At 41.6% G+C, this 15080-nt stretch overlaps 1 protein-coding gene across 6 annotated transcripts in view; it reads left to right on the forward strand.

The window, feature by feature from the left end:
• LOC123975045 (serine/threonine-protein kinase WNK2-like) overlaps positions 1 to 14984 on the forward strand; it is a 42367-nt gene extending 27383 nt beyond the window's left edge. For 5 of the 6 annotated variants that reach the window (XM_046056156.1, XM_046056155.1, XM_046056158.1 and 2 more), the window contains 14 exons: positions 505 to 661; positions 776 to 892; positions 1503 to 1673; positions 1934 to 1985; positions 2928 to 3026; positions 3424 to 4220; positions 4617 to 4674; positions 4764 to 4840; positions 5001 to 5665; positions 6732 to 6958; positions 7153 to 7377; positions 11325 to 11369; positions 11848 to 12149; positions 12271 to 14984. In XM_046056156.1, the coding sequence (XP_045912112.1) occupies positions 505 to 661; positions 776 to 892; positions 1503 to 1673; positions 1934 to 1985; positions 2928 to 3026; positions 3424 to 4220; positions 4617 to 4674; positions 4764 to 4840; positions 5001 to 5665; positions 6732 to 6958; positions 7153 to 7377; positions 11325 to 11369; positions 11848 to 12149; positions 12271 to 12627 (3349 nt within the window). In that variant the 3' untranslated portion in view covers positions 12628 to 14984. The remainder of the gene's footprint in view (positions 1 to 504; positions 662 to 775; positions 893 to 1502; positions 1674 to 1933; positions 1986 to 2927; positions 3027 to 3423; positions 4221 to 4616; positions 4675 to 4763; positions 4841 to 5000; positions 5666 to 6731; positions 6959 to 7152; positions 7378 to 11324; positions 11370 to 11847; positions 12150 to 12270) is intronic. The other variant, XM_046056157.1, reaches the window with a different exon arrangement.
• The last annotated feature ends 96 nt before the right edge of the window (positions 14985 to 15080 follow it).

The raw sequence follows: 15080 nt of genomic DNA on the forward strand, positions 1-15080 counted from the left end.
GATGGTTCAGTTGTTTCTTGGTAATGGATAGCAGGTAGCTAATCCCCCACAAATCTATATTCCCTTTAAGGTCATGTAGAGTTTAGCGTCACCCATGGCTGATATATCGGAGCTTGCCAAATTCTGCAGGCATTCCAGAGCAGCGATAAACTTTTCCCTAACCTTTTCACTAAGCTCCATATCAAGCAGGAGAGGTAAAGATCATTGGCTTCTTTCCATTGCCAGTCCAAGATTACTTTCTATTGAACCCAGAAGATTGTCAGGTTAGAGATTGTTGCCTTTTTTTATTTATCATGTCTTGTTTACGATTTCTCACTTTGTCAAACTGTCATCTTTTTAAGGCATAACAGTTTTGGACATGTTTGTCGTTTGTTAGTTTCTGTTAGGCACTGAGTAAAACTGCAGGCCAATTTTAATCTTGAAACCACAGAAGCCCACCTAAATGCAGAGCTGTGTGTTCAGTAAAAACTTACACCCACCTGCTTTTTTCCTCACCAAAACCAGTGTCAATTCTGATGCCACGTCAGGGAAAGAGATGAGTGATGGTTACGAGGGGACACATGGAGGTAAAGGCGAAGGAAAAGTCCGCAAACATCGCAGGTCCACACGCACTCGTTCTCGGCAAGAGAAGATCAACAGGCCAAAGCTTAGTATGCTCAATGTGGGTAACCAAAATATATTTCAACAACAAGCATACTTCTTTAAGCTCATGTTAAAAACTAATGTAGAAAACTAAAGTAGACAAATGTATTAAGTGTGTCTGCTCTTGTTGCAGGTGTGTAACACTGGTGATAAGATGGTAGAGTGTCAGTTGGAAACTCATAACCATAAAATGGTCACTTTCAAGTTTGACCTGGATGGAGATGCACCGGAAGAGATTGCTACATACATGGTATGTAGGCAATAAAGTCACTGCTACTTCAGTTGATGCAAAGGTTTTTGTAGCATGCTGTAAGCTGTGCATTGCCTGAGATCTTTTCTCATGGCTCAGAAGTCTGAAACTCCCTGTGTTGCTGTTCTTAGCTGCAATGCAGCAAAAAATCTGTGTCTGTCTCGCTCTTGCTCTTTCTCTCTCCTCCAATCAACCAATTCATATTGGGCTTATATTTATAGATAGATGAATATTTATGGCATAACTGCTCCATCAACTTATCGTGTATAAAATAGGTGGTCTAAGACAAATACCTACATAAAGCTTTGGCCTTTTTATCATGTGAAATGCTTAGAAAAAGAAGTAGTAAATAAAAACTTAAACAAATGATGCAAAAGAAGTCCTTGGCTTTCCTTAGGCCTTAAATTGAATAGACAGCATTTGCTTTATCTTGATGGCAAACTACATTTAGAGAATATACATGGAATTGCAGTCATTTTGTTTACTCTTAACAATGTTTTTATCCTCCTTGTTATTGTAATCATTGCTTGTTAATCTTGTATTTTAATCATTGCTTGTTAAGCTAAAACCATTAATTTTCTGATACCTTTTTCTCTTTTGTGCCACTCAGGTGGAGAATGATTTCATTCTGCCTTTAGAAAAGGAAGTGTTCATCGAGCAACTGAAGGACATTGTGGACAAGGCTGAGGACATGCTGAGTGAGGACACAGAGGGTGAGAGAAACTCTGACCAGGGAGGCAGTCCCAAACAGAGTGAAGGAGCTGGCATACTGGGAACCGAGGTGAGAAAAGAACTGTTGATAGTTAATAGTTGAGATGGCGCAATCTGTCTCTGTGCGCTTGTGCCTCAGATACATAATCCTGATAGCATTCTCGAGATGACTTTGCATGTAACGCTGGCAGCAAGAGCTGCCAAAAATACCACTCTTGCTGATGTGACATTTTGATCTAACTGAATCTTTGAGGTTCAGCTCTTTGACTGGTTGGGGAAGCCTTTTAAATTGATGTATCAAATCTGTGTCTAATCCTGTCTTTTCTTTAGGGATGGAAAGCTTCCACACCCAGCACCCCACAGCTGGTGTACCAGCAAAATGGTACTTACAACCACCTGGAACTTCACTTAAGCAATATCCACTCACTTTTTATTTCTATTTAAACTCTATTTATATATATTTTCACATATTTTGGTGTCTAAATGAATATTAAGTACAGAAGGTTTTGGAATTTGTGCAGTAGATGGTTCCAGCCGCGAACCACTTGCAGTGGCTGCAACGTATCACTTCGGGGTGTAATAGCAATTTTCCTATAGTAAGTCTTCTGTAATAAAGAATTCAAACTGGATGTCTTTAAGGGTTTTATTATTTGCAAAGAGTCAGACAAAATTAGAGAATGCAACCAGCCTGCAGAGACAAAGAGCCAGTGAAGAAACAGGTGAATTTATACTCTAAGGGTATTACGCAGCTGTCTTATGGAGAAAGGGAGTCAAAACCAACTGTTCTGAGATGAAGACCTACCAGGGACAATCGGATAAGAAACGCTCTAACAATCTGCTTTCCCATGGGAACAGTCTTCACCTATTAAAGCATCAAACACCACACAGTGAAATATAGACCTATAATAGTACAGCAAACAGTAAACCCAGAGTGAGTCATGAGTTGGCGAGAGGAGACTGTTTTGTTGGAGTAATGTTAGGAAATAAAGTCTTGCTAGCAGTTCCTCTATGTACACAACAAACTTCTCTCCCTCGTTTCCACGTTGCATTTCTTGCAACAATGCAGCCGGTTTGCGGCCGGCTGAAACCATCTACAGCGTGGATTCCAAACCATCTTGTTTGTACTAGTCATTATGAACAACAAAATATGTTAAAATAGGGCCCAGGTTTAAAGAATACCAAAATAAGGATTACTTGCTTTTAAATCTGTATTCTCCCATTCCTCTTTTTAAAGCAGCCAGCCAGTACTTTTAGCTTTTCCATTGAATTGATTTTATAGTAGAAGTGGATTTATGAGTTTTTGCTTTCCCTTTGTCCTTGACAGTCCTACACACTGGCAAGCGTTGGTTTATCATCTGCCCTGTAGCTGAGACACCAATGTTAGACAAAGAGAAGACTACATCTCACACCTCGACAGCACAGGGTATGCTTCACACTCAGAAATGCACTTCATTCACGCTTCCTTCATGTCTTCATGTTTATTACTTACTAAACGAAATTCTTTTAATGTGAGGTTTTGCTTGCTCTGCCGGGAGTGCCTAGAATAGTCTAAACGGTTTGTGTCTTACTTATTTCTGTTGATAGTGTAAACGCATGTGTGTGTTCATCAGTTGGGGTCAGTTATATAAGACTGCTTCTGCAGTAGTTCTAGGCAGAAATGAAAGGTAGCCTTTATACTCCAGCTGACAGAGCCTGATGGGGGAAGACGACCAGTGACGTAACACTCCCGGACCCACAGGACCCAGCTCCTATTCTTCATGGTCTTGGTGTTTAACTCGAAATCTGTTCTCCTCCTAATTTCCCCTTTTTTATTTCCCTAGAACCTGAAAAATCTGCCTCATCATCAGTCAGGTCCGACAGCAATACAACTGCAGTGACTACCCCAGTCGCATCTTTATCCTCCCACAGTCCATCCTCCTCCTCTCTGCCCCCTGCAGCTCAGACCTCAGTGCAACAACAAGACCAAAATATTGACAAAGCCCGAATCCAGCAGCCCCAGCCGTGTCTAACTAAACATGCCCTTGCTGCTGCTTGTGTCAGCCATCGCAACTCTCTTCCTGTGGAAGAGCCTTGCATCTCTGCTGTCTCTATGGTAACGGACATGCCATGCTGCCCTATTGTGCCACCTGTCTCTCTGGATGTGAATGCTATTGATAAAGGAGCTGGTGGTGGTTTGGCCTCCTCTCAAACTAATCCACAGAATCAGAAGCTCAGTCCAACTGGAGAACAACCCCCTCAGCTTGCCTCCCATCAGTCGGTGGTCCTGCAGCAACCCTATGCCACACCCATTCAGCCTGGTACAGTCACCTCCCAGCCCCAGAGTCCGGCACATCAGCCCTCTCAGAACTCCCAGCCTTCAAGCCACCAGCAGCCAGTGAGTGGTGGGCCAGGAGAGTCGGACAGCGAGGGGCCACGCAGGGTGGAGTTTGTTGACCGCACCATCAAGACTTTGGATGAGAAGCTGCGAAACCTGTTGTACCAGGAGCATTCTCCCTGCCAGCCCTCCAGCACTGCGTCTGACGCCCAGGCCTCCAGTACAGAGGGAGTCATCTCACCTCCAGTCTCAGACGTCCAGAGCACTGAGGGAGCACTTTCAAAGAAGAAAGTGGAGCTACTGGTAAAATAAATGATAAAATAAGTCTCTGTGTGTGCATGAGAGAGAGATCTGCGCATTTAGACATTGGAGAGGAGCTAAGTTAATGACGGCATCATTGAATCGTTTCCCTTCACTGTGTTATTGATTTGACTATTGGCAAGACTAATACTGTGTTTAGAAAGAGAGGAGGGTAATAAAATTACTGCTGACGGCACGATACTTCATCATGATCTCTTCCTGTGGAAGCTTCAGGTTGTGTGTTTCTTTGTGTGCATGCATGCTACCAAAAGCAAATCGGGGTCTGACTCATTCAGACAAAACTGAGGTCAGGAGAGGATAATGACTGGCCCTTACCACACTGATTTAGCATATCTAGTGTTCCTCCCACTCACTCACCCTTCTCTTTTTCTCTGTTAGCCTCAGATTCCTGAGCGCACAGATAGTGTGGGTGCATTAAGTGACTCTGCAGTGGCAGGTAGGTAACATCATTTATGTAATTCCCATATCACATTATTACAAATGATGGTTTGAGAATCATTTGTTGTCTTCTTCCTGGTCTTTTAGCCACAAGCAGGGTTTTGAACAGAAGAGATGTGACCACCAGCTCCAGTTCATACAGCAGCTCCAAAGGCCGTTTTCAAGTAATAACCCACTTTCAAAATTCTGAGCAAATCTGCTCAATATAAGTGTCAAATGACCAAATTGAATTTTACAAAAGGCCACGACTCCATTGTTTGTCCTGGGTTGATGATATTTATGTGCCCTAATTTTGTTAAAAACATGGGCTTCTCTTCTTTCCAGGTCATTCCAACTCCACCAGATGTAATCTTTCGATTAGAGAAAAGCAAGACGAGCTGCAGCACCTGCAGTTCTCCAGCTCCCTCTAGTGGTTCTGGAGGGTCACACAGTCAGACCCAGGGCCCAGGCAGGAAAGAGAAGGGTGGAGTGGCTGTGGACAGGTCCTCTGTGACCACTGCGGCTGATAATGACAATGCAGGAACATCCAAACCCCACAGCAGTAACCGTTACTCTGCCCCACCGGACTTCTACCAGGCCACCCCCACTTCCAGCCCGGATCTCACCCCCCACCACATCCCCCGGGCCCAGACCATCGACACTCCAACCCATCACCACTACCCCCACTCCTTTCACCTCTACTCTGACTCGGGAGATGAGGACAGCAGTAGTGTGGCCCTTCCCCCAGCCCACCCAGCTCCCCCAGCTCATGCCCTGTCTGAGCACAGTGGAAGCGACCTCATGAAGAGGGCAGTGGCCTTCCTGCGGCGCTCCGGTCGGAGCAAAAGTGAGCAGAGCTCTGATTCACCAAGCAGACAGCCCGTGGCAATGAATGGTCACGCTCCCTCAGCTTCTGCAGGACATGCCCAGTCATCCTACATCAGCAGTGACAATGACTCCGAGTTTGAGGATGCAGATATGAGGAAAGAACTACAGAAACTGAGAGAAAAGTAAACTAACGTGTACACACACACACGCACTCACCCACAGCTGCAAAAATGTGTTGCATAGTCTGTCAGCAGTGTGTTCCTGAAACATTATTCAATTTTGAATCTAAACTCTGCATGTTACTTAACAGTACTTTGGTTTTACTGGCTTTTATTTAAGAGAGAAGATGTGATTGTTTTCTACAGTAGTAAGAGCTTACTTTTCAGTCTGACTGCTCTAAATTCATTATTTGCAAAACAAATGTAATTCATAGAAGATGCCTCACATTCATCCAGTTTTCAAACGTTTTCAGCAACAGTAGTAGCCAGAACTATTGCTGCAACCAAGCATTTATTTTAGCACTATTAGGTTAAATGTTAAGGTTATTAGGAGTTCTGGTGGATATAGCGTTAATTGAAATTTAACAATTAGTGTCCTGCTCATCCTCTCCCAATATTATTGATCATTAAGAAGATGGCACATTACCAAGTTCTTAAAGATAAGTGTGCTTAATCTTTTCATTAAAAAACACTGCTGCATGTCACCCCCCCCTCTCTCCCTCGTTTCCTCTCTCTCTATCCTATCCACCATAAAGGCAAAAATACTCACAAAATATCTCAAACAAAACAAAAAAAAAAACTGAATTGGTGAGATAATGTTACATGAACTTCCAAGCATTCACTTTTCACAAATTCCAGGACAGAACAAATCTGCAATTATGTATATTTCAGTAAACATTTTGTAACATTATGTCTCCGCAAGGCTGCAAGTAGCTGTGTTTTTCTGTGCTAGTAGCAGAGAAATCCAAAAGTAATGTCGTGAAAAAAAAATTATCAGTTGCCACTGAGGTGAGGTTTGTAAGTTGTGATGACACAACCTGTTTCTGTATGTATGGAGAGGTATTTGAATGACTCATTAATCCGGCACACAGGTTAGAAGATGTCCTTTGACGCAGAGGCTTTATTGGACTATATAGGGAGTAAAATATTCAGGGAATGCTTGGAAAAAAGACAATGAAATGGACTAGCGGTCTGTCAGAAATATTTTAAGTTAATTTCTCTCTGTTCTCTCCCTGTACCTTCTCACTAGACACATGAAGGAGATCTCTGAGCTGCAGGCGTTCCAGAGGAATGAGATTGAGCGACTGTACAAGGAGCTGGGAAAAACATTGCCCCCCAATGTCGGACTACTTCACGCTGCACCCCCAAGTGGTCGAAGGCGCAGGGCCAGCAAACATAAGCTGAAGGCTGGAAAACTACTCAATCCGATGGTGCAGCAGCTCAAAAACAATCTTAACACTTCCATAGAGAGGAAAGGTGTGTGGGTTGGGATGGTGGGGTGATAAGTGGTTTATGTGATGATTTGTGTGCATGGGAGAGCAGCTTCAGTCTGAAATACAAGTGAAAAACACAGGAATGGCGTCGTGTACAGAAAATAGGAGTGTGTGATTCACCAAGTGATTCACTCTGACTCACCCTTTTTTCATTTTCCCCCCTTTTTTTGCACCAAGGTGAAAGTGCTGCCAGTTCATCTGGCTCCCCTGCTAAAAGTTCAGTTCTGTCAGATGGCTCTGCCCACTCCAGTGGCAGCTCCAGCTCTAGCAATCAGCCCAGCACCGCCCCAGAGCAGGTCCACACCCAGCAACCCTGTTCCTTGAAAGGCTCTTTCTCCTCAGACAACATCTACGCTGGACTACATGGTGATGGAACGGCCAACCAAGCTGGCACTGGTCAAGGTACACATTATAGGTTCATGTGCGTGTGTGTGTGTGTGTGTGTGTGTGTGTGTGTGTGTGTGTGAATGGGACATGCTATCTACAACAGCCACTAGGGCTAAGGTAAATGTGTTGATGTTGTCCATTCTGTCCATGGACAACATTTTGCAAGTAGACAGATCAAGAGTCTCATCCTGAAGGATTATAGACACAAACAGGACCACCTCATTTTAACTGAACTGTTAATTTCATACTGTATGTAGGACCACTTAAAATACTATGTATTTAAAATTAAAGCCATATGTTAAACATACACATTTTTATATTTACTTATCAGATGGCTAGCATCTGTTACTAATGCATATCTGCGTTGGGCCCGGGTATATACCATCTGCGTTGCAAGTAATACGGATCACCAATGTGAAATAATTGTGTAAAGGCTGAGGTTGGCACTCTTTCCAATAATTTAAGCATTTTTAAACAAGTTCACATTAAATAAAAGTCATACTTTGTTTATGTAGCATTAAGGGAAATAAAACATCCAAGAACTTCTGTACACAGATACTAAAGATAAAAAATAAAATAATGGAAAACATGGAAAGTGATCCATAGTTTCACGCACAGTATAGAGGATATGGATTTGATAATAAATAATACTTATTAATAAATACTACTCAGTGTTTTCTCAGTAGCCATTATATAACCAAATGATTAACCAAGCCAGGTATTGGTCTACTGCAAGTTAGACAGTTGCACAAAAATGGAGACTGACGCATTTAAAGGCTAAAAGGTTGGACACTGTACTATAGTCTACTTTGTAGTCTATCTTTGTGAAACCTAACTGGATGATTTCTCAATTTATTGATTTACTCATTATTTGATGAATTTTTTAATATAATTTCACTTTTGTTTTTTAACTACATTTTATTCTGAGATGTGTATTTTCTGGTTTTATGCCATGACATAAAACCTCTTCTAGGAACAGGTGTTGCAAATAACCCAAGCTATAAACACTTTATTGGTAAAAACAAACAAATAATATGAGCGTCAAAACCCAAGGACACAGCCACAATACCCTTACTCTATAGTTGTTGTCCCCCCCTAATAAGAGAGTCTTTTACCAGTTGTAATAATTGGCTGAAAATTCCCATTAATTACCAGACAATGTAGTGGGATCCTACATATCGTGCACTCCTTCTTAATATCCTTTTGCTGGTGCTTTTGATGGTGGGGGTTTCTCATCCCAGTCTCCGTGCACTATTACAAAGTATTTCTCTTGTTTCTTCTCTTCTTCCCTCTTATATTCATTTTTACAGGCTGGACGGTTTACCACCAAACGTCAGAGAGAGTCACCTATAAATCTAGTAGCAAACCACGCACTAGATTCCTCAGTGGACCTGTGTCTCTGTCCATCTGTTTGTATTTGTTCTTTTCTATTTCCTCCTCACTCATTTCCATCTTCTCTTTATTTAACCTGCCTATTTATTCTATCAACCAATTTTCTGTTTTTAAATATGTGATATAGTGGATCTTCTATTTCATCCTCCTCACAGGCCTCCTCACCTGACATACATCACCATTTTCTTTTCCCACCCTCCCTTAACAACCTCAAAGCTTGTATTCTGTATGGTATTTTTTTTTTTATGTTTTATTTATTTTTCCTGACCGCCAGAGGATATCCATCACATGCACACATGATGTTGGTATTCAAATCTCATATCTACAAAGTCAACTGAATCTAGCTTTCATAGTCACACACCACCAGAATCAGAGACTTAAGCAGCCAGGATGCGTTTCCTTTTCACCTTCAAGCGATCAGTAAAGTAGGTCATATTTATGTGTAGCTTGTGTTTTGGCTTATGACTTTGCTGGAATTCCCTTCACCAGTTACTGCTGTTGAACATTGCAACTGGTGTGAATGTGTTTGTGTACAGTTATCCGTATATTATTTGTATATGCGCCATTATTTCAGTTTGATTGAAGGCACTACGTTTAGAATTTGATTTTTTTTGTGATGTTGGTGCCGCCCAGTGGTGGTATCAAGAAAGACACTGGCAGACAGCAGTCTACGCATTTTTAACAGAATTCAATACCAATTCAAATGGAGTGGCACACACTTGAAAATACATTTTTTAAAATGTATACTGACAGCTTGCAGGACGACTTCAGGTATTTAGATTGAGGTGGATTTCAGTGGTCTGATTTGTTTTGTATGTTACACTGAAATAAGAGGCTATGCCTTATCAAAGCAGTTGGTTTCTAAATTGATTGTTGAAAATATTGTTGATGAATACAGGTTCAGAAAGTTTCCACCTCCTGGTCTGCATCACTGGGTAGTCTTTAGTTATTTGTGCACCAACTGTATGGTTTTTCGCAAATGTGTGCACTTGCATGGTATAAATATCGGCACGTATTGCTGTAGCAACAGTCATCTTACAGACACCCCCACAGTGTTCTGTGAATAATACATCTTGATAAAGATTTTGCTATTAGTCCTCCAGGTGGGAAGCAGTGTCTGTGGTGGTCAAAGAATGAAGCAGAACAAAAAGGGTGACTATGGTTCTATGAATTCAGAATATCCCCAGAGTGTCTGGCCACCATTCCATTTGTTGGCATGATGAAAAGGAAACATATCCAGGGTGTGCAAGCCTCTTATAAATCATTGTGTGTGGCCTCCAGTACCCAGGCTGCAAGTAACTTTGATGTCATAGGTATTTATCTGTACACAGTCTTTCCTCTGGCAATCAACCACAGTTACATTCATAACTGTTCATTTGTGGGTATTAACCCCCCCCTTCATACAAATGCTTTGTGCAGTGCTTTTGGCTTTAAAAAATAGACCCCACAAGCACACTGGTGCTAGTTCTCTCCAAACATGGGCCTGAGGTCAGATCTAAAACAAGACTGTGTGTGTGTGTTTGTACATCTGTGAGAGAATGCCAAAGCCTTTATACCCTATATATTTGTTGTGTTTCCATCCACTGTTAATTTTGATTGTAGAACATCCCAAGTCAAGGCACTTTGCCCAAGTCAGCAATCCTCTGTATACTAACACAGAGGACCCCCCCGCACCCCATCCAGCCCTTCCCTGATAGGCATGGCTCTTTTACTGTGGTAGAGGAGAGCTCTCTCTGTCCCTCATGTTTGGACGGAGACGACGTGCATGGTGCAGGCGCCAAGCAGGGCACTGATGGGAGACTTGCTCCGCCATTCGAAGGGCTGTATCATCAATATTACTACTTTTTTTTTTTTCTCTCTCTCCTTCCACCTCTCCTGAGTTACCTGCATGTTTCCGACAAGTGCTAACTCTGATTTCCAGCTAGTATCTGTGTGCTCTTTTAAGTTTGATTTATTTTGGTTTCACATTTTTGTTTCACAGGCATTCTCACATCGACAAAGGGATCTCTTTTTAATCCAGGCTCCAGTCTTCCGTTCTTAGAAATCACTATAATCTTGTTATGGTCTCTCCTTTCCTATCTTATTGACCAATTAGTCATACTAAATGTTACAAACAAATGAATAAAGATCATTCTTTATTTGTAAATGCATTTAAGATGATAGTTCTGTCCCCACACAACATTGTTAAAAAAAAAGAAAACCTTTTGATTTGTTTTCAAAAAGTTAATTTACAAGGCAGCATAAAATATGATGGTCTTCATCCTGACAAGGTTGCTAGAAATGCAGGAACGAATTCACATGCAACATCACAAACTGAGACTAGGTGTGATCTCTTAAGCTTGTCAGGGACACTTCTACAATGACTGCCCATTTTAAAGAGAACACCTAGGGTCTTTCTTCCAATCGCCCTCACTGATTTTTAAACCCCTTGTCCTCCTCTTCCTCTATCTCTCTCCCAAAATTGTTTTGATAGCTCAATGTGCTTTTGAAGCAGCTTGTCCACATACTTGTGGTGTGCAGTGTGTCCTGGCCTAACTGTTTCTGTCTTGTGCTGTTTTACCTTTTTATAGGGTCCACTCTGAAACGACTATGTCTAGGCAAAGAGCGCAGTAGTAGTAACTATCTCATTTACTTTCTTACTCTCTGTCTTTCTTAGTCCTCCTTATGTTTGTGTGTGCACTTTATTTTCTCTTTTTTTTTTCTTTGTTTCGGCACTTTGAAAATGTGGCAGTTATTGTTGAAAATGTTGGTACTCTGCAGATTGTTGCATTAATTTATGTTTGTTGTTATGCATGGCGGTGTTAGTTTCTTGATTGCTGAATTTTGTCATTGCTTGCATATCAAACATTTCATTTGTCTACAACTACTTATCAAGTCTTGTATGTTGCAATCCTTTGGCTGCTATGTTGGCAAAATGTGTCAGTAAATAAGTTGTATCTGGCCTCAACAAAACCATTGGGACTATTCTTCAAGTGATATCATAGGTTCATTGTGTCAGAAGTGCCTGAAATTACGCCATACAGCAGCCAATTGATTTGACGGTCAAATTTTTTTTGAACTGGCCAGATCTTTAAGACCTTTGTGTCTTTTCAGGGTCTTCTCTGAGCACCGCTACAGCGCAGATGGCCTCCAGCCAGCCACAGCCGTCATTCACAGCAGCCACACCCTCGCTGTCTCCTCAGCCAATCCCACGGCTTGCTCAGGTCCAGACCAACAACAGCAACAACAAGAGAGGCACGTTCACCGACGACCTTCACAAACTGGTCGATGACTGGACAAGGGAGACTGTTGCGGCAGCCAATCAGCCGCGCCCCTCCCTGAATCAGATCAAACAGCAGAGACGCCAGCAGGACCTGGAGGGCAGGGCGCCACCCATGGGAGCAGCTACACATGAGGTATTCGAAATGGACGTGCACTCTGCGATCAGATTTTGAGTGGCACTTTAATCTATGACATTTGAGGTACTTATGAGGCGGTCTATGCACTACTTTGTACAACAACTCCCTTCTGTTTCAGATGAAATGCCATGTTGGTCCCAGCAAGTTCAAGCTGCCTCTTACCTGCCCCCTGACTGCTGCTTTAGGCCCTGGTGTGCCAACAACCCTAACTCCTAGTCCCAACTCCTCAACAAAGCTCTCTCCTGGGTTCCTTTTGCCAGCAGGCTCCTATGGTGGGATGGTTCCTGGTCCTCTTTACCCTCAGCCGTGGCCTGGCATGCCTAGTCCCGTAGGCTCCATGGGTCCAGTAGGCCTGCTTGGTGCTGCAAGTATGATGCCCTATGCCACAATGGCAAACCCAGGCATCAAAGCCTACCCTCTGGTAATGCACGACCCTGAGAATGGCCCCTGTCCAAAAACCACAAGGACTACTTAAATTGTTAACAAAAATGTGTAAGTGTGTATAGGCAGGACAGTCCAACTCCGCTCTGTTTCACCAGAGCAACACATGTACATAATCTGATCTTGTAAATAACATGACGCAAGTGTTGGTATTCTTTATACAACACATATATCTGTAGTCAGTTGAGTGAGTGAGTGAGAGTGTGTGTGTGTGTGTGTGTGTGTGTGTGTGTGTGTGTATGTATACTATACAGTACATGTTAAGTATGTATGCCTGAATACCTAATGCTTTTTGGCTTCGGTCTTGACTAAACTCAGCCATACGAGACATTTTGTCTGCGGTCACGAAAACATATTTCACTTTATTCTTTTATCACTTCAGCTGTCACAAGGATTTAGCCTTTCTGTGTTACGTAGATGTTAAACACTACATTTGAATCCTAATACCAGTGGTTTGAGATACAATAACGGGACAGTATTTATGACAAAGAAGGAATGTAGTGCCTTGAACATTGATTTATGTTTAGTTTTTTCTTCTGTGAAGCAAAGCATCTCTACATCAAAGCATTTCTGCATCTAAGTTATTTTATTTGATGGTAGCTTAAGTGCAGTCTCCTTTTTTATTTTTTTAATGCATTGCGGACACTTTTTTTGGTTTACATATGAATGCCCTTGTAGTACTGCACTATAAACACAGTATATGCTCTTATTTAAATAATAAAATTATGTTTTAACCCTTGTTTACTTTCCACCCCTGTGACAGATGGAATGCCATAGTGGTGAGATGTACCGTTGCCTTGCAGAAACAAATGGTTAATGTAAGACTGATGAGAGAAGGGAAAATAAATATTAAGCCAGCAGCCAAAATCCACTCTTTCAGGTCAAATGGTTCAGTTGGATGCGGCCTCTTTTTTATTTTTTTATTTTTATTTTTTTTGATAGGACAACTGATGCATTGGACAGCACAGGAGTTGGCAGTGTTGTAGTCTTGTGCTCAGAGGAAAGGGTTCAGAGCCATATATACTGTACGTAGTTCTTTCTACAGTATATGCCTCTGGTAGTGTTCTGATCAGAATGTAGCAATTAATATGTGAATTTTTGAGGCTTAAAAGTGCAATTTAACCCCTCCACAAAGCTTTGATCGTGGCCTTGCCACAAGCCTTATCACAGATGTGTGCAACAGGAGCAAGTGAAAAGTTGAACTAAGTTACAAAATCACAAAACAACAGACGTTAAGTTACCAGGCGAAGTGTAAACATTACAAACCACCAAGCTAATACTCTGAAGTCACTACTGCTAAATGTACTTTCAACTTGGCTGTCCTATTACTCAGCAGACACTGTAAGATGTTTTGTGCAAACACCAGTGAAATCTGACGTTTTTAAATGATCTGATGTTTAAAGCTTGATTATTATTTTTTTTTTTTTTTAATGCTGCTGCTATTGTCTGAGGTGATTCCACTGTACAGTAATGGATTCAATTCACATAAGATGGTACTTAAATTAAAGTCCTCAAATTAACAAACAAGACAAAGCAGTGTTATTGCCTTGTTGAAATTTTGTTGTTGTGTTTATTTCCAAGGTTGCTTGTGATGGCAGCTTTTTTTGGTCATTTTCTTTTCAATAATATATTGAAAAATTCAAACGATACTTGATGTGGGAGATTTGCACAAGATATAGTCTCCCTAATGTCTAACCAATGTTTAAAGAGTTTCCTACACTGTGTATATAGTAAGTTCCACCGCCTGTAATTTTTTATCACTGACAAGCATGGCTGACTTTTCATGTTGCACAACGCAAAGATAAACAATACAGCTACTGTGGTTAGAGATGTCACATCTCCACAACACATTTGAAACGTTTCAGCACCCCAATCCTGCCAAGCTGTGAACTGTACAGTTTTCTTGTAGTCTATATTTGTACGTTTTGTTTTGTTTGACTGTTTAGTGGTGGTGGTGGAGGGGTTGCTTTGATGTATATTATTCCATCAATTCGGTTTGAATTGGACTTTTATAGGATACTATGCAGAGTCTTCTGCTTTGGTGAAATACTTCCAGTAGTAAGAGATTTCTGTTCTCTGTCACTTGTATCTGGTATATTTTGTTCCACCTCCCTCTGCTAACTGATGGGGAGCAGAAGATGGAGTAACTATTTCTGGCTAACTCATTTGGATGCAGTGATCAAAAGGGGAGAGCTGAAATGCACAGAGAAGGAGCAGATACTTCCTGCTCTGCCCATCTCGCTTCTCTCTGGACAACATTGCCACCTGGTTTAACTGTGTGGGATTGCTTTTGCCTGCCATTAAGTCCCACTGCATTACCCCACCCTACCCTGCTGCACTCGAATCACAGACTGTATGTTGAGAGAGAAATAAATATTATTTTGTGCTTGATGGTGTGTTTCATTGTTTTTGTTTCTCTAGGCTATCTAATTAAAGTATATTTCTGATTAGTTACAAGGTTATGTTGCATGGAATTATGATCAACAA

This window comes from Micropterus dolomieu, linkage group LG08 (assembly GCF_021292245.1).
Source record: "Micropterus dolomieu isolate WLL.071019.BEF.003 ecotype Adirondacks linkage group LG08, ASM2129224v1, whole genome shotgun sequence".
Lineage (NCBI taxonomy): Eukaryota > Metazoa > Chordata > Actinopteri > Centrarchiformes > Centrarchidae > Micropterus > Micropterus dolomieu.